Source organism: Bos grunniens, chromosome 14 (assembly GCF_055505025.1).
Source record: "Bos grunniens cultivar Pamir isolate PY7600 chromosome 14, Bosgru_T2T1.0, whole genome shotgun sequence".
In the NCBI taxonomy this organism is placed as follows: Eukaryota; Metazoa; Chordata; class Mammalia; order Artiodactyla; family Bovidae; genus Bos; species Bos grunniens.
Window position 1 is genome coordinate 17709380 of NC_141178.1, and position 20373 is coordinate 17729752.

At 39.0% G+C, this 20373-nt stretch overlaps 1 protein-coding gene across 31 annotated transcripts in view; it reads left to right on the plus strand.

Moving 5' to 3' along the window:
• Positions 1–20373, plus strand: part of VPS13B (vacuolar protein sorting 13 homolog B) — an 805974-nt gene that overhangs the window by 638080 nt on the left and 147521 nt on the right. For all 31 annotated transcript variants that reach the window (XM_086336078.1, XM_086336091.1, XM_086336075.1 and 28 more), the window contains 3 exons: positions 4324–4526; positions 6864–7071; positions 7368–7552. In XM_086336078.1, coding sequence (XP_086192204.1) covers positions 4324–4526; positions 6864–7071; positions 7368–7552 — 596 coding nt within the window. The remainder of the gene's footprint in view (positions 1–4323; positions 4527–6863; positions 7072–7367; positions 7553–20373) is intronic.

The window sequence follows — 20373 nt, forward strand, 5'->3', positions numbered from 1 at the left end:
GGTTCCTAGCCCTACAAGTCTACTTTGTAGAAAACCAGTTATCAAATTCTGCCATTGCTAAAATATAGCTGCAGCTGGGTCAGCACCTGACTCAACTGCACAGTCTCTTGAATTTCAGTCGTAGTGTGTCTCTTCCCTCCTTCCTCAGTGTGCTCCTGAGTCTGATCCCCCTTTCTTCCTGTTTCAGGTTCCCAGATGTTTGCCTGGCCGTTCATTCGCTATATCTGGGCCATTTTCCCAAGATCTCAGTCCCTACCTTTATCTTTACTTGCCCAGGAATTCTAGGTGTCTTGTTCTCTCTACCTGAGCAAAAAAGAATAGAATTTGTATGACAGTAGGAAAATGTTCATGTGTTCAGCAGCATACACAGTAACACAAAGGCTGTCAACATTTCGATTTTTTTAATGTAAAAATGCAAGTCTAGAATTTTTTCTTACATCCCCTCCTCACTCTAGCAATAAATACTTCTAGTTGTGTAATGTTAGGGAATTAAGAAAAACCTTCCACCAACACTGCGTTCTTTGAGAAGAGGTAGGCACTTTCTGAGGAATACATAGTAAATTTTGTCATTCCAGTTCTACTCTTTTTTTAAGGCAAAACCACAGAAACTAATTTAGACAGTATAGTATCAGTATTTTGAGATCATTGCTACATATTAGAAATAACTAGTAAGGTTCAAATTCTGTATATATGTATGAAGTTACTTCTACAAAGAAAATTTTATGTACTTACAAATATCTTTGTATAAATGAAAAGTGCTGTAGAGAGAGTGAGAAAGGCAATATTCATCTGTATGCTCCAGACAAAATGTTGTCAAGCCCGTTCTTAGACTTTCAGGGATAAATATCAGCCCTTCCTTTTGATAGTCTTTTTTTTTTTTTTGGTAGATGATTACCTTTGCTTTAATAAAGTTGTCCTTTATGTCTGTCTTAGTTCTTTTGCTTTAATTTTGACCACTCTCTCCAAGTGATGTTTTGGGGATGATTAGAAATGAGTACATCTGAAGGAGTACTCTGCAGGTTTCTCACTATCATAGGAAGAGATTACAAATAAAAAAAGGGACTATGCATTTAAAGTGGATAACCGACAAGGATGTACTGAATAGCACAGGACCTCTGCTCAATTTTATGTGGCACCCTGGCTGTTTGAGGGAAAATGGATACATGTATATGTATGACTGAGTCCCGTTGCTGTTCACGTGAAACCATCACAACATTGTTTGTAATTGACTACACGCTAATACAAAATAAAGAGTTAAAAAAAGAGAGAATAGGCTAGAAACCAAATTCTGTGGTTTTGGATTAGAACTAGAGGTATCAGTATGAATTCATTTAATGTATTTACTGATACAGAAATATTGATGGTGTGTATACATGTGCAGTAAACATACATATACTTCTTAGCCCACTCTGCTGAGAGGCTCTAGGAGCAGTGACACCTTAGCAGCAATGAGCGTACCTACCACCCAGATTTTGGTTTCTAGCTACCGTTCTTTAGCAAAAGAAATCAAAACTCTGCAGAAATGACTAATGCTAGAGATGGGATGGGGAAAAAAATACTATTGAGCCTGAAACATCTTGTGGCCAGAAAATAAAGAAGTTATCAAAAAATGATAGGGATATATCAGAATGACATGGGAATCAACTTGAAGGGATTCCCAATGGCCAAAAATTTAAGCAACAAAGTGAAATAATGAAAGTATTAGATTAGTGCTCATAAAATTGATATTCATGAATCCATACTGGTATAAATAAATAATTGAACTAATAAAGAGGGTAGAAGGGACAGCTCTTTTTACTGTAGAATGAAAGTGAAAGTGAAGTCGCTCAGTTGTGTCTGACTCTTTGCGACCCCGTGGATTGTAGCCTACCTGGCTTCTCTGTCCATGGGATTTTCAGGCAAGAGTACTGGAGTGGGTTGCTATTTCCTTCTCCAGGAGATGTTCCCGACCCAGGGATTGAACCTAGGTCTCCCGCATTGTAGGCAGACGCTTTACCATCTAAGCCACCAGGGAATTAGCTAATAAATGTAGAAGAATAAGAGAAATTGAAGATTAACATTACCAGACCCCACAGTGATAACTGTTGCAAGCAAGCACCATTGATGAATGCTACTAACTTAGTGACTGAAAGTTTGATGTAAAAGAGGATACATGGATAATCTCCAGATACCTCTCCACAAGATAATTATTATTTACATATGGAAAAACAACAGTGGTGAAACCTGATAGACACCACTTTAGCTATGTTATGAAGATTAATATTACCAGCAGGTAGTAAAACATCAGTATCGCTCCACTATGATGCGCTGAGAAAGATATCACTTCTCTTGTATTCTTGCCAAAAATGCATAACCTCATTCTAATGAGAAAACACCAGGTAAATCCAAATTGAGAGATATTCTGCAAGATAATGGCCTGGACTGTTTAAGAGAATCAAGGTCATGAAAGACAAGAAAAAACTAGAGGATCTGTCACTAATTAAAGAAAACTAAGGATTCTAGATTGGATCCTGGATCAGAAGAAGGACTTTAGAAGAATAGAGTGATATAGAAATTGATAAGTGTTAGAAACATATCTAAGAGTGAGCCCTCAAAGTAGGCCCCAGATTTATCCAATCCAGGTGCCTGATAAGAATGATAAACACTAAGATTTAAAAACCTAGAAGACCTTTAACACTTCCTGTGTGAGGGACCAATAGAGCATTCACATTAAGATTGTTGTTGTTAGTTGCTCAGTTGTGTCCGACTCTTTGTGATGACCCCCTGGACTGTAGTCTGCCAGGCTCCTCTGTCCATGGAATTCTCCACCAGATAATGGGATATTTCATTGTAGGGGAGTATGAAGATCAATGTATTCATATTTGAGAATAATGGGTATTGTAATTCTGACATTCCTTTAATGCTCATTTGCTAGATGATTGTACTCAATTAAGCCCTACCTTTATAATCCCATTATGACAAATTTCTGAATAAGAAATTGATATGTTTCATTTAGCAAGTACTTACTGTTGAGAATTAAATATTTTAGGAAATATAATGCAGGTAAATCAGAAGTCATTCTATCTCTCCGTTAATAAAGATGATTGTTGATTCTTGTGTATTCGAGGGCCTGTTCTGAATTTTTTAATTTACTGTTCTATTTTTTTTAAGCGAAGTATAGAAAATTATGTAAGTGAAACAGAAGTCTTATTGCCACAATACGTTTGATGAACAAATTTAAGAAATTGATTTCCACCGTCACGATTTTTAACGAAAGTCTTTAACCCTAACATTCTTGTGAATATGATTGTCTTCCGTGGAAGATTAGAAGTTGCATGGTGTGTCTTATTTCTAAAGTAGGAACATACAACATATATGCAGTTTTCAAGTCTCCACAGAATTAAAAAAGCCAATGTGGGTATTGTACGTTGAAACATGTATACTGTGGGTCTAAGGTGTTTTTTAATCTTTCATCTCTTTTAAGGATCAAATATCATTAGAAAAATAAGCCATAGACATTACAAATGTGGTCTGGTGAAATTCAATATTCACAATGACAATTCAGAATATGGACTCCTTAGGGGAAAGTTAACCCACCACTCTGACTTTTCATCCAAATATCTTAAAGTGTGCCATTGGTTTTATGAAAAGGTTTTGATCTACACTTCTAGTTAAGTTCAAAAGAAAAGCTCCATTTTAAAGTGTATTCCTTTTCTGGATATATTTACTTTGAACTATAGCATATAGTTTTTCCCATAAATCTAACCTGCCACTATCTGTTTTTAAAACTTTGTAAACTTCAAGTGGTTATGATGTGTGAAGTTTGGATTAAACTAAATTTTTTAGAAAACACATGTTATATATTTTGATTGTTTTGAATTTTAACATGGGCCAGTCAAAAACTTGAGTGTCTAGCAAAGTAATATACTGTACTCTGTTACTCTAAGAAATCACAGAAAATTGCCCTCTCCCATCATGTTAACAATAGACAAATGAAGCAGCTGTTCTCATTCTTAATGTAGTTGTTTGAAAAACTTGCACAGTTTAATGAAAATGTCTCTACTCATAAAACTTAAAATGCTCACACATGGAAAAAGTCATAATGTTTTGGCAAATATTGCTTTGTTAGGAATGTGAATAAGGTATACCTGCTTCATAGCTAGAATTCTATATAAATGGCATGAAACTGTGGGGAAAAGCCAACTGAAAAGAAAACTCTGACAAAGGATGAGTTGACACTCTTAAAAAATACAGATAATTCTTGCCCAATCATACTTTTTTTCTTGACAAGGAAGACTTACATTATCTACCTCTCTCCATCTCTTCTTTTTTTTTACCCTCTAGGTGTGATTCTTGGGTCATCTTTTCTACTCAGCGTAAATGATTTTCTCCTTAAAACGTGTCTCAAAGAAAGAAGTCGGATTCTAATAGGACCGTGTTGTGCTACTGCCAATTTGGAAGCTAAGTGGTGTAAACACAGTGGCGATCCAGGCCCAGAACAGTCCATACCAAAAATATCCATTGATTTAAGAGGAGGTCTGCTACAGGTCTGTGGGGATTGGCCCCATTTTTTCCCACAAGTTTTAAACTAGCCTTTGTTCATTTTTTTGAACTGTTTCATTAAATTTTAAACTTAGTGTGGTGAGAAAGGGTATTGTCGGACTGGTGTCTTACTAAACTTTTTTAACAGCTTTATTGAAACATAATTCACAAACCATACAATTCACCTAATTAGAGTATAGCATTCAGTGATTTTTTTAATGTATTCACAGAGTCACGTGGTCATCACAACAATCCATTTTAAAATATTCTCACACACCTACTTGCAAAACCCTTCAACCATTCACACTCCCCATCATCCTCTGATCCCCTCCCCAGAACTAGGAGACCACTATTTTCTGTCTCTGACTCTTCTGGACATTTCATATAAATGGAATCATATGAAATGCGGTCTTTTGTGAATAGCTTCTTTCACTTAGCATAATGTTTTCAAGGTTCATTCATGTTTCTGCAGGTGCCAGTACTTTATTCTTTTTACAACCAAATAATACTCCACTGTATTGATGTATCTCATTTTATTTATCCATTCAGCAGTTGATGGACGTTTAGATTCCATCCACTTTTGGCTATTATGAATAATGCTGCTATAAATATTTGTATATAAGTATTGTGAGGACATGTTTGGAATTGCTGAATCAATAAACTTTTTCCTAATGTGTAGACTTTTCTACTATAAAGTAGTCAGCCTGTCTCAGGCAGTGTCATCAGTAATACATGAGCCATTTCCTAATGACATGTTGTTTAGCTGTTATGCTGTCTGATGACTAACATGACATACAACTTCACACTGCAGTGTTTTATGCATTTGATTTGCAGCCAAGTGCAGAATATGTGAGGTTATCCAATTTATTTCTTGATAATTTTCTATTTGGATAGAATTTGAAGGTTTTTTTGGTATGATTTGATGTCCCCCAAATGTGACACAGATCTAAAGAGCTTGAGAAATTCAGAGTTATAGAAAGTGGAAATGACTAATTTGTTAATAGTTGAGGCATATTAAATATGGATTTCTTGTTTTAATCTATAAGCTGTCTTGCCTCCACTGTTTCACCAGTTTTCTTACTGACACAGAGCTCGATGTGGGCAGAGCCTAATAACTTACTGCTTTATATTGGTCTGGAGATTTTTAGTATCTGTTATAAATCTTCATATATTTACTAAGCTTGTGCTTATGTGTTGTTTTGTCAAGAATATTAATTGCATTACCATTTTTCCAAGGAAGCAAAGTAAATCCACATTAAAAACAAGAATAAAAGCAAAACAAAGTATATAATCTCTATATTATAAAGCCTCTTGACATTTTAAGAGCTGGAGCATGGTATTTGACTCGCCAACTTGACTTTTCACCTATCACTATTTTTTTCAGATTCAATACAAATAAGATTGATGAGGGAAAAATAGACTTAGTATCATATCTCTTACCTTCATTTCTGAGATGCCTTAATTCCAGAGGCAGGACTTAAACTTAGGATTTAAAACTTGCCCACAAAGCATAGGCTTATTCTTTTCTACCTTTGTATATTCTTTTCTTCTTTTCTATATTACCTGGTTCTCTAGAAAATTACAGTTGTAATGCTTTCACCTGAAATATTTGGAGAAATTCAACTTTATTAAATGTTTAAGTCCTCTGACATTAATCATTATTCCCCACTGGTCATCCTTCTGTTATAGACAGTCTTCACCTGCAGAAAAAGGGAAGGTGATCCTCTCTGTTAGATGAAGTAGCAAGAGTTTGTTCTGAAACTCTACTGTAGCTCCTGTGCAGTTGGTTCTCAAGGGCTGTGTTGGTTGGTACTTTCTCACTAAACACTGAAATTGGGAGCCTTTTAAGTTCAAGCTCATTGAGCATCTTCCTTCTCTTTTTCTCTGAAAGTCAAAGTACAAAGAAAGGAACCCTAATAGCAGGATGTGTTCATGTAATCTCATGACAAAATAGAAGCTATTCTACAAACCTGTTATTATTAACATTTTGACCTGAAAGGATCTTCATTGCTTCTCTCATACTGTATTCAATGTTCTTTTCCCACTTAACTAAGTTAATTCATAAACATTACCTCTCATCTACATAATTTTATTATCAATTCAGCATTTAAAATTGATTGCTACCCACACATTATAGGATTTGCTTGATTTTCTTGTTTCTATGTATTTCCCCAATAATAGAATTTCATCCCAAAAGTGAATTGCTTAAAAATTACAGGTTGGTTATTATCAGTAATTAAATGTAATTATAGTCTTGAACTAATTCAAATATGATCGTACCTAATTATCCTCATGAGATATTTGTATTTAAAGCCAGTAAAATTTTTCATATGATTTTAAAGGTTTTCTGGGGTCAAGAACATTTGAATTGCTTAATTCTTCTACATGAATTACTCAGTGGATACCTTAACGAGGAAGGAAATTTTGAAGCAAAAGTTTCTGAAGCAGTTCCACAAATGCCATCTCCTTTGGAAAAAAATCAGATATTTAAAAGTGAACAAAGTTCAGATGACCTACGGACAGGTCTATTTCAGTATATACGGGATGCTGGTAAGTAGCGATAGCCTCACTATGACTGTGTGTTTACCTCCATATTAGGTAAATGATAACAGTTCAACATCACTTGAAAACTAAGTGCATAGAATACCTGCAGTACCAAAACAGTACTTTGCCTTTCATTCTCTCTTAAGGGAAGATTCTTGATTTGTTCCTCTCTTAAACCATATAAACATGATCAGACAGCTTCTTTATATTCTTTTCTTTTATATTCATAATTTTTTCTTGCTGTAATGAACCAACATGTCCCACTTCAGAAGCATACAATTAATTATACTTTCATTTAACAGAACCTTTGAAAATGCCTGGTGTCTATGAAGTCTTGTTTTACAATGAAACCGAAGATAGCCCAGGGATGATGCTATGGAGATACCCAGAACCTAGAGTGCTCACCCTTGTACGCATAACTCCTGTACCCTTCAACACCACCGAGGATCCAGACATTAGCACAGCAGACCTTGGTGACATGCTGCAGGTTTGGAATGACTCTTCATTTCAAAATAAAAACACTGTGGGAGGGTGCTGATCAGATACTTGGAAAAATATTGGGAGCATACCTATCTTTTCCGCCAGTTGTCTCAGAGAAATATACATGTATGTGCACATACAAACATACATATGTACACATACACACAAGACACATGCACACTAGAAATGTTAAAATAAGGGAATGAAGTTATTCAGATTCATGGTACATAGCAGTTTTGAGAGTTCCTGGCTCTCCTCTTTGACCTGTAGCCTACATGGTCTCCAGCTGTAATGGGACAAGCAGTGTCACTGCGTTCACCACACAGTTTCTTTTTCTTTTATTTTAAGGTTTATTCTTTTATGGATGGGGTGGATCTTCACTGTGGCACAGGCTTTTCTCTCGTTGCGGTGCGTGGGGGCTGCTCTTCATTGCAGTGTGCGGGCTTCTCATTGCGGTGGCTTTTCCTGTCGCAGAGCACATATAGAGCGCATGGGCTAAGTAGCTGTGGTTCCCAGGCCCTAGAGCACTGACTCAGTAGTTGTGGCACTCAGGTTTAGTTGCCCCAGGGCATGTGGGATTTTCCCAGACCAGGGATCAAAGCCATGTCCCCTGCATTGGAAGTCAGATTCTTTACCACTAATCCACCAGGGAGGCCCCCACCACACATCTTCTGAAGAACCTAGCACGTGCTCACACCCTTCAGCATGTTTAGAGCTGTTCTATGAAATAATATATGCCCCCATAAGGCTGGAAAGGGTGACAATTTTCATTTCATTTCCAGAGTTGAAAATGGTCCTGGACCAGTGGTAGGCTTGTAGGAAAGCCATCTAATGAGTGATTATATTCCCTATGATTCTGTGCAAAGTTGGTTGTCCATCATTTCCTCGAGTGCAGATATCACTGTATTATTATTCTACTTATTAATTCTACAGACCTGAATTTCTCCTAAAATTTGTTTTTCTCCTAGTCTTCCACCTGTTGCTCAATCACACAGTCATTCACTTGAAGGCATTCCTGATTGCTCTTTTTCTCTAACTTCCCACATCAACATGTCCTGTCAGCTCTACCTCCAAATATGTCCCTATTCCATCTACTTCTCTGTGTTTCTACTGGTACAATTTGAGTCCAAGCCACCATCTTCTATCCCCTAATACAGTAGCTTCCTAATTGGTCTCTGTGAACCCATCCTTGACTCCCTGCAATGCACTTTTCAAATAGCAACCACAGTGATCTTTTAAAAATGTAGATGAGATTACCTCACTCCCCTAACTTGAAACCTTCCTCTGATACTGAGAACAGAATTCAGTATCTTACTCTGGCCCACAAGGACCTATCGTCTCTGCACTGCCCACCTCTCTGGTATGTCCTGATCACTTATCTCCAGCCCCTCATAAATAAATATAAACCAGTTTGTTTTTTTTAATGACTGATCTATATTTAAGTCAGAATAATAATACAAATCAGAGGAGTCCACACTACCTATTATAGGCTTATTTAATTCTTATTTAGATTCTTGATTATAATATAATCAGATGTTCACCTTCTGAATTGATAACAATGAAATGTGTCATTTTGTCAAATAAACCAGAGTGTGCAGAACTATCCAATTTGCCACAATGTCAACTGTCTCTACTTTCATTTTTTTCCCTTGTGATGAAGACTTCTAAGATCTGTCCTCGTAGCAACTCTACTTTGATTCTTAAATGTTCATATTTGCTTCCCCATCTGTCAGAGTCATATTCATGATTATCTTCTCTACCAGTATTCTTGGATTATTTTTGCTGAACAAAGTGGCATTGTCTTTGAATCCTACTGTCTTATTCGACTAGCCTAAATGCAGAACATCTGTAGTATTTTCAGTCACAATGAAAATACTCATATATCAATGTTTCAGCATCATGTAAAGGGCTTTTTTTGTAACTGATTTTAGGGTTCAGATTTATAGTTAAAAATTATCCTAAGCCTGATAACCATTGGTAGCAAGCAGTATTACGCCAGTTGTATTAAACAGAGCATTTAAGTTAGAAAGTACATTCACTAATGACATGTTCTTCATCTTCTCACTGCCACTGGAGAGGCAGGAGAGCAGAGTGGTTATGGGAATGAACTATAGCCAGAATGCCTGGGTTCAGATTCTGGCTCTGCCGTTTTCAAGCTGTGTCACCTTAGACAAGTAAAGTAGTCTCTCGACCTCAGGTTTTCTATTTTGCTTTTCTTTCATCAATAAAATGAGGCTATTAATAATGTAATGGCTATAGGAATGAATATTTATAAGACACATAGAACAATGCCTGGCACATAGTAAATGCTATACAAGTATGGGTACTACCAGTACTGTTACAATGATTATCGCCAAAAGTCTTTTCATCACGCGGAAGCACAGGCTAGACCAGAAAGAGCTGGGGTCTAATGGCTCTCCAGACCAGCGGAAGTAGTCTAGGCGATCTGGGACAGTCCGGGGGCCTTTACAGTAGACTTGGCGCATAAGCACCGCGTGAGGGAAGCCTGGCAGGTTTCAACAAGACGAGAGTTGATATCAGAGAAGTCCTGCTATATTTCGTATCTTCTTGGAGAGAGAGGAACTGATGTGTGGCAGAGTTCAAAGACAAGGCTGCTGGTCTAAGAAGCAAGACAGGGTTATACCTACTGTAAGCTGAAGGGGAAGGCTAGATCCCAGTGCTGATCAAGAACACCCAAAGCTAACAGCTGAGACAGAAGAATGCTACTGAGCTCCTGGCCTAGCCTTATATTCACCTGGTGAGGAGCAAAATTCATCCCAGGGGTTGGGGTGACCTCATCTGTGGAAATATGACAGCTTTTTTCTTGAGCCCTGGCAGTGCCAGAACCTGGGCATACTCCTGAGGGGGTCAGAGATGGATGAGACACTGTTCAGTCATTAGAAGCTATCTGTGCAGCAGGCAGGTTTCTGTGGTTGTTTGGGGCAGAAGAGTTTCCATAATTTAAGCATTCAAGTATTCAACGTTAAACCTCTGTCTTGTCAGAATCCTTCTCCCAGTCTGTGTAAGTATCTCTAGATCTGTACCAGAGACACAGCTAAAATATTGAACTCCCAATCCTGAATAGCAGGGAACCTGTGAAAAGAAGTCTGTTTATCAACCTGGTCTAGTGTAGGTAACCTGGACATTAAAGTCTCAGCTGCTGACTCCTGTCCCCTCCCCCTTTGTGTTTTACTAATTCAGTGACCTTAGGCAAACTGCTCATCTCTTGGAGACTTAATTTCCTCAACCGAACATCTGAGTCAACGCTATTTACCTTTCAGAGTTTTTTCCATGAGATTTAAGTGAAATATTAAAGCTAAAACAAATGCCTTACACAAAGTGAGCTCTTAATAAATGTTAATTTCCTTCCCTCCACTTCTCCTTCATATTCAAATGCCTGGACCAAAATAAAGCCTCTTAAATGGGATTGCCTAAATTGCCAAAGCCTTTGACTGTGTGGATCACAATAAGCTGTGGAAAATTCTGAAAGAGATGGGAATACCAGACTACCTGACCTGCCTTTTGAGAAATCTTTATGCAGGTCAGGAAGCAACAGTTAGAACTGGACATGGGACAACAGACTGGTTCCAAATAGGAAAAGGAGTACATCAAGGCTGTATATTGTCACCCTGCTTATTTAACTTCTGTGCAGAGTACATCATGAGAAACGCTGGGCTGGAAGAATCACAAGCTGGAATCAAGATTGCTGGGAGAAATATCAATGACCTCAGATATGCAGATGACACCACCCTTATGGCAGAAAGTGAAGAGGAACTAAAAAGTCTCTTGATGAAAGTAAGAGGAGAGTGAAAAAGTTGGCTTAAAGCTCAACATTCAGAAAATGAAGATCATGGCATCTGGTCCCATCACTTCATGGCAAATAGATGGGGAAACAGTGGAAACAGTGTCAGACTTTATTTTGGGGGGCTCCAAAATCACTACAGATGGTGACTGCAACCATGAAATTCAAAGACGCTTACTCCTTGGAAGGAAAGTTATGACCAACCTAAATAGCATATTCAAAAGCAGAGACATTACTTTGCCAACAAAGGTCTGTCTAGTCAAGGCTATGGTTTTTCCTGTGGTCATGTATGGATGTGAGAGTTGGACTGTGAAGAAGGCTGCGTGCTGAAGAATTGATGCTTTTGAACTGTGGTGTTGGAGAAGACTCTTGAGAGTCCCTTGGACTGCAAGGAGATCCAACCAGTCCATTCTGAAGGAGAGCAGCCCTAGGATTTCTTTGGAAGGAATGATGCTAAAGCTGAAACTCCAGTACTTTGGCCACCTCATGCGAAGAGTTGACTCATTGGAAAAGACTCTGATGCTGGGAGGGATTGGGGGCAGGAGTAGAAGGGGACGACAGAGGATAAGATGGCTGGATGGCATCACTGACTCGATGGACGTGAGTCTGAGTGAACTCCAGGAGTTGGTGATGGACAAGGAGGCCTGGCGTGCTGCGATTCATGGGGTCGCAAAGAGTCGGACACGACTGAGCGACTGAACTGAACTGAACTGAAATGGAATTTCAGCCTTCAGTCTCTTCTTCCAACCTGCCCTACTGAGTTCTTAAAGGAAAAGGTGGATTGTGTCATTCCCTGAGGAATACCTTCCATGGTCCTGTCACTCTGTTAGACTGACCTGGAAGTAGTGAGTGAAGTCGCTCATTCATGTCTGACTCTGCAACTCCATGGACTGTAGCCTCCCAGGCTCCTGCATCCATGGAATTTTCCAGGCAAGAGTACTGGAGTCGGGTGCCATTTCCTTCTCCAGGAGGAAAACCTTCAGTGGTCCAGTCACTCTGCTAGACCGGCCTTGAGGGCCCTGCTAAACCTCCAGGCCCAGCTTTGCCTTTCCTTCCCTTATACACAATCTCTGCTCTGGTCAAAGGGGCTGGTGGCCGCCCACGACTGGACCACTCCCTCTGCCTGGGCATCTGTCTCTTTTTTGCTGAAATCCAGTCCATACTTCCAGACAGCTCCAGTGCCATCTGGAAGCCTTTCCTGGACACCCTCTCCACCCATGATACTGCCTTTCTCTGACATCCTGTAACACTTCATGGCATCAAGTTTATGCTGTTTCTCACCTAGTCTTCACGTTTTAGTCATCCATATCTTGTCTCCCACCTGGGTTTCCAAAGGAAATGGTCACATCTGATTTGTCATTATGTTCCTTATAGTACCCACTGCTGTCGAGATGCTCAGTATATTGAATGGGTGGATGAGTACATGGATATCTATGTTCCTGGTCTGTGTAATTCAGACATATTCCATTGTTTGCCATTATTTTATGGGGCTATTGAATGCATTTGGTTTTACAAACTGAATTATGTCCGGATGCATTGTGTTTTATGCTTCAGTGGTATTACCTAGTATAAACACACAGTCTAATGTCATTACGTTACATGGGCTCTTGGTGAGATCATTGAATATTCTGCCAAGTCCACTGCCCCTAGGCAGGGGCTAGTTCCTAAGTACAAAAGTAAGTTAATCTCCTTGGTTTTAGTCCTGAAAACAAAATCGAGTTTGGATTTTTTTTTCCTTCAGTATTATTTGGTTCATAAAAAAACTGACCTTACATAGACTCCTTAAATGTATTTGTTTATATGTCTTTCCATGATTAATATTGGGATTTATAAACCAGGCTCCTCATATGACTTTATGGAATTTATTTTGTGATTGTACTGAAAAATATGGAAAACAGTTCCATGATGTTAAACTAGCCATAGGTTCAGAATAAAGACCCTGAAATTAATGTTCACAAAAAGCAAAAGGAGCATATTTTGCATTCAATTTTATCATGTTAAATTTAAGTGTTAGTAGTGTATTTGTGCTCAATTGCTCAGTTGTGTCTGACTCTTTGCGTTCCCATGGACTGTAACCGCCAGGCTGCTCTGTCCATGGGGTTTCCCAGGCAGAAATACTGGAGTGAGTTGCCATTTCCTACTCCAGGGGATCTTCCCAACCCAGAGATCAAACCTGCCTCTCTTGAATCTCCTGTGTTGGTGGGCAGGTTCTTTGCCACTATCGCCACCTTAAGGTAGAGTAATACCAGCAACCTACTAGAATAGATGTGCTATTGAAGTGAGCTGAAAGGTAAGAAACTTCTGGCACTGTGTCTGGCATATACTGTAGGTTTTCCTCTCTCCTCATCCTGTGTGTATACGGCCTACTGAGGTTTCCATTTTGGAAATACCCATGTTCTCAGATTGTGAAATTTTAATTCATACTTTGTAGTGGAATTGGTAATGGGGATTTTAATTGTCACATAGTTCAGTCATGGTGCTTGTTCTTGTTCTCTTGGTACTGTATTACTCTGGTTTTAATATTTATTTTCATTTATATATTGTACTAAATGTTTAGATATCTTCATTAGGTATATGACAGTAGCCCAAACTAAATAATCATCTTTCCCCAAGGATCTCAAGAGTATAAAGCTTGAACATTACAATTCAAGATAAACATTCAGTATTGGGTTGGGATCACTGGAGCAATTTAAGCAGATGTGAAGTAAAGTTAAAGAAGTAAAATAAAGGATAACATACTGTATGGATTAAAAGTAAAGACATAAGAGCTAAAGTCAGACGTTTCTCTTAATGTAGAAAATATCTAGGGTATACATAAGACTACTGGTGTTAAAGTCAGATAAAAGGGAAAGAAAATGTTTAAGTAATTTCAAGAAAAAATGAACACAGGTTCACAAAACCTTACATTAGAAAAATGAAATAGACATTTAAAATCAGATCTGTACCTTCAGAAAATGTGAATATAATTAACAAATGAGAAGATAAACATATGTATCTGTTACTTTTATTTCCACATTGTAGCATTTATCATCAATAAATGTTGAATACCTTTTCAATATAGCATATGACAATGAAGATATGAAGAGACAGAAGATCTGCCCTTACTCTTGTAGGGATTATAATCTAATTGAAAAGAGAGGCCATAATTACATATGCAAATTCAGGAGATAGAATAGCTGAATATGTATTAGGATAGACACATTTATATAGGAGAAATCATGTAATTTGGGGAATTATGACATTTAGAAGAGTAAATTGAATTAATTGGCAAAAAAAAGAATAAGTTTGTTACTAAAGCTCTATAATTTCATAGCACTTTCACAGTTAAGGCATTTTCAAGCTTCAGAATTAGGTCCAAATCTCTTACATGAAAAAAAAAAAAAAGACCAGTGTTCATAAAAGATATCTTCTCTAGGATAACAGGAAAAAAAAGACAAAAAGCAGACTCTGTCATTTGTTTATTTCTGGTGGAGAAAGAGAATGGTAAGCCAAAGAAATCAGTGTACTCATGCCCAGTTCGTTTTTATTTATCCAACTCAAAAGTCAGGGAAATTAGTTTTTAAAATAACACTAATATGATTATAAAAATCAAAGTGAAACCACATTGGGAGAATAACAATCAAAACAATGCATAGTTAGAAGCCAAGGAGAGTCTAAATGGTTGAGATCTATGTTGTTTTTGCTCCAGAGTGTTCTGATCATCTTTGTTTTTTACATCCAGCTCTGTGTCAGGTGTTTCGAGTACATAGCCTCATTAAATCTCATTTTTGCAGTGGGTGGTGGGGAGTATCCCCATTTTATAAGTGCGGAAACTGAGGCCATGAAAAATTAAATGGTCTTGAATCATTAAACTTAAAAATGGAATGGGGAACACATGTATACCTGTGGTGGATTCATTTTGATATTTGGCAAAACTAATACAATTATGTAAAGTTTAAAAATTAAATAAAATTTAAAAAAAAAAATGGAAGAGCCAGAATTTCATCCCAGGTCTTTCTGACTCCAAAACTTATGTTCTTTACTGTATTTGTAAAACAGTACAGTATTCATATTATAAATGACACATATAAGTGATAGTTAGGAACTCTGTTGAGAAATATGGAAAGAAAATAAAATTACTCTTTGGCTTCAGACTGTTCAATCATGAAATAATGAATCGGACCAAAATGCAAAATCACCTTAAATAAATAAAAGGACTCCCAGACACACAAGACTGTTTGGGTATTACGATATCTAAATAAAGAACCTTTCCTTCATAAGGAGAACTGGTCGGTTCTAGAAGCCTAGGATGGTCATAGAAGCATTTGTTGGAAGAAGCCGTCCTTGTAGCGTCCAAAGAAACGGTGCCTAAGTGTCTGGTTCACCTGGTAGCTTAAATCCCCTTTATGGAGATGAATGTAGCAGCTGTCAGATCTCTGGGCCTAACATCCAAATCATCTAACCACCCAAATATCCTTCTAATAGTTTGACTCCTGATGCAGTCTGTCTAAAGAGAGTTTCGTACACTTCTCAGGCCAGCATCAGTATCCAGGCTGTTTGGCAGTGATACATCTCGTGGTAAATTAATATCTTGGCATCTGGTTTATATATCAGTCTCTAGTGAACTTGGTTACATGATTCAGCATTCCTAAATCTAGCCAGTCCTGGGACACCGTGGGCATTTTTTGAGACTGCAAGACCCATGGCCAGGTCGTAAATCATGATGAATCTGTCATGCTAAGTACCCTCCCGTGGCACCTGCCTTCCCAGCACGCTGGCCTCTCCTGGATGACGTCTCTATTGTACAGTGTGTCATAAACCTTTCCAAACAAAACCCCACTCTTAACTACCTTGAAGAGTTGGGAGGAGGAAAGACAATTTATGTTAAGCACCAGGCATGGCTTCCTTGATAGCTTAGTTGGTAAAGAATCCGCCTGCAATGTGGGAAACCCTGGTTCAATCCCTGGGTCAGGAAGATCCCCTGGAGAAGGGATAGGATACCCACTCCAGTATTCTGGCCTGGAGAATTCCATGGACTGTGTAGTCCTGGGGTCGCAAAGAGTCAGACATGGCTGAGCACCTTTCACTCACACACTATGATGTCATACGCAGTTAAAGGCTCAGTAAGTTGTTACAGCACTCAGTAACTGCTGTCACTATGATGTCACCATCCTCATCACTTGTCCCCTCAACTGATCAGAGGCCCTCAGCTCTACTGGGACAGACCAAGAAAGCCCTATTTTCTGAGAAAGGCACTTTTCTGGTTATAGTCTGTCATAGTACTTATTGAGAGTGATGGCTCTGCATGTGATTAATGAAATGCTTCCACTGACTGAGAATGGCTGTTAGAGGAGGTGCAACCTTCCCCCAGCTACACCAACAGTGCCTGCAAGGTAGCAGGTCAGCAGATAGCAGAAAACCCCTGAAGCTGGCCGAGCGAAAAACAGAGGCGACAGCTCGTGTCAAGAGATAGTGGGGGAGTCCTAGAGGCCAAGGGCAAGATGCGTCTGGGCCTTTAGTAAAGGACAGGGCCAAGAATGGAAGACAGGAAATCCAGGGGAGTATTGACCTGCTATATTCCTCTCTCTGCTTCTTTCCTCATATTTGCTTTACTCTTTTTCAGCAGACTAGCTTCTTTTTTCGGAGAAGGCAGTGGCACCCCACTCTAGTACTCTTGCCTGAAAAATCCCGTGGACAGAGGAGCCGAGTAGGCTGCAGTCCATGGGGTCGCGAAGAGTTAGACATGACTAAGCAACTTCACTTTCACTTTTCACTTTCATGCATTGGAGAAGGAAATGGCAACCCACTCCAGTGTTCTTGCCTGGAGAATCCGAGGGACAGGGGAGCCTGGTGGGCTGCTGTCCATTGGGTCACACAGAGTCGGACATGACTGAAGTGACTTAGCAGCAGCAGCAGCAGCTTCTTTTTTCCCTGTTTCTCAGGCCACCTGGTAGTCTCCCCACAACTCTCAGGGCTCTCAGAGTCACACCTACAAGTCCAGCCTCTGGTCCAGTTCCACATTCTTGATGGGCCTCGTTTGTCATCAGGCACTCTTGGCCCATTCAGCTAAGGGGTGGAATCAAATTCCCCAACATGGCTGCGAATTAGGAGTCATTTGTGAGCTTTGCAGATACCCGCAGAGGGAGTCATCCTATGTCATAGCTCTAACTGTTCTCATTCGCCACCCTGGCTAGCCTGGCGCAGCTCATGGTCAATACTGGCCTCCTGCTGACGGTTGATGCTTTCCTGTCTGACCACCTCTGAAGATCTTCACAGTATATTCTGCTCTTGCAAGAGGGAACCCTTTTATATGTGGCCTGTGGTGTTGGAGAAGAGTCGCCACTGCCAGCAGGGTCTCAAGAAAGACTGCCTCACTAAAAGAAATTTACTTCTTTTTGCTATGGTTTCTCCAGCTTTTCCTCTTGCAAATATCTGGCAAAGCTGTTTCTCTCTATACATCACAAGCTTTTTAAATCTTCTCATTTTCCTCCCCAGGTGTCTTCCCAAAAGATAGATTAAGCAGGTTTCTATATCTTACAGATACGTAAGAGATATTTTCTTTTCCCCAAGTATCTATCTTGATCGGTGCTTCGTTTTTAAGTGCAATGACTGTGTAACACATTAGCAACTTCACGGATTTCTATAAATACTCTCAGTTCTAGTGATGTATGAGATCTTTACCTATAAAATAATTTTCTGTTTGAGTTTACAATGTGATGCCTCATGTCTGTAGCTTGGTGATTTGTTTGGCTTTTCTAATGACATCTTACTTATTCACAGCTTGAACTGAAGCTTCCTTAAACCTTCTAGTTGTGTGGATTTTATTCTTTTTTTTTAATTACATGCAAAAATGTTCCAAGTCAGAGAGTAATACTCAGTATTACCCAATAAATTAAAAACTAGACTTTTGCTGCTTTAAACTTGACTTTACAAGCTTTCTATGATTCTAAAGCACATGGACCTGATAGGCAAAGGTTATGATATTAGCACATGGTGACACGAGGGGAAAAGAATCCTTCTGAGAGTTACTTGCAATCTAATATGATTTGCCTCTTCCACGCACAACTTAAAAAGAATAAAAGGAAGTGTTCTTGGGTGTTTCTTTTCAACTGTGTTGGGCGGTTCACTTATAGCTGCACATATGTTCCCAGAATCCCGAGCCTTTTTATTTTATAAGCACCTCCTGCCCACTGGCAGCTGTGCTAATGTGTCCCAGAAGGCCTTGCTCCTATCCATCATCTTTAGGAGGGGTGCTCAAAGCCAGATAGGAGATTCATTGTTGCTGAAATACAGAAAAGAAAAAGAAGCCTTGCGGGCTTTGAGGAAGTAAGAGGCAGAGCCAGACTCTTAGAAAATAAAGGAAAGGAAAAAGTCATGCATACTCAGTGGACACAAAAATAAATGGTTTTGAATGATGGGTAACAGTGCTGGATCGACTACTAAGTGTTCTGCATCCAGAAGCCATTGCCTCCCTTTTTGGACAATGAAGGGAACCTAAAATAGAGTATTCCCTGGATACGTTTAAATCATCCTGTCTTCATGGTGTTGTAAAAGTATTTAAAAAAAAAAAAAAAAGATCTAGGAATACATTAAAAAGAGCTCCGCCTGAGAACTTTGAGCTTTAATTCGGTAAATACAGATAAAAAGATCTGAGCTAGGGCCATTAAATACGCAGAGGAGGAGAGGGCTCTAGTTCTGCTGTCAAGGCACCTCTAGTCTTTAGAAGGGATAACAAGTACAAAGAATAAGGCAAGACAGAACTGATTGGATATGGGAGACACCTGGAGAACATGGCTTTAAAGCAAGGAGAGTGATGGCAATTGAGAGGATCCTTAAAGGCCAAATAGGATTTCAACATATAAAATGAGGGGAAAGGGTATAGGAAGAAAAGATGAGCCTGAGCAAAATTTCAAAATTGAGTAAAAGAATACAGAATTTAAGCTTGGGGGTTTGCAAATAATCTGGTTTGACCAGCACAAATTATGAAAGTAACAGATTAGTGGATAAGGGATAAGCCTTAGACTTGGGTTTTTAGTCTACGACCATTCCATGCAGAGAAAGAAAGTAACACATTTACTGAGCATCTAGTATGTACCAGGCACCAAACTTGTCCTTTTACATGTCATATCTCTTGTATCCTCTCTGTAACCCTGTGTAGTTTGTCCTGTTATCTCTAGAGCTGGGGTTACTTACGTTCTGAGAAGTTACCTAGTCTTTCCAAGATCATAAAGCAAGTAAGGAGGTAAAACAGAGACTCAAATCTAGGTTTTTATTAATCATAAGTTCCTGTGTGTTGTACAGCTTGACTACTTTTAGAGTATGGAGTTTGTATTTTGTTTGATGGGCATTGGAAAACCATTGGCAGTCCAGGACCTTAGGTAAATTAAGGTAGAGAGTGGAATGGAGTGAGAAGAGACCAAAAATGAGACCTGGGAATTCTCTGGTAATCCAGTGGTTAGGACTTGGTGCTTTCACTGCCAGGGCCTTTTTACTGCAGAGTTCAATTCCTGGTGGAGGAACTAAGATCCCACAAGCTATGTGGCATAGCCACACACACACAAAAAAAATTAATTTTTAAAAAAAGTAGAAGACCTGTTAGGGGTCTCAGAGAAGAGATGGCAAAAGCTGTAACTGGAGGGATAGGGTGTGAGGAGATGGGGGATAATAACTGGTATGGAGAAAAAGAAATGAATGCAGGAGACGTAGAGAAATAATCTGTGTTCTTGACAACCAGTATCGCAATTTAATGAGAGTAAGAGAAGTCATAGCATAGATGTCAGTTAGACTTCAGCTTCATAGGAAATACGATAAGACTATTTACAAAATTTGGGAAATAAGAGGAGTACCTCTCATGCTAGGCACTATTCGCCATGCTACTCTGTATGCAGTTTATATCTGCTCCTGAAGTCAACCGCAGAAGTGAGCAGTGTTCTCCCCTTCTTACAGATAGGAAAGTTGAGGATCTGAAAAGTTGAGTTGCTGTAGGCCTCTTCTCCCTGAAAAGCGCATGAATGCACACACGACTTCACATATAGTTTCAAAAAGTT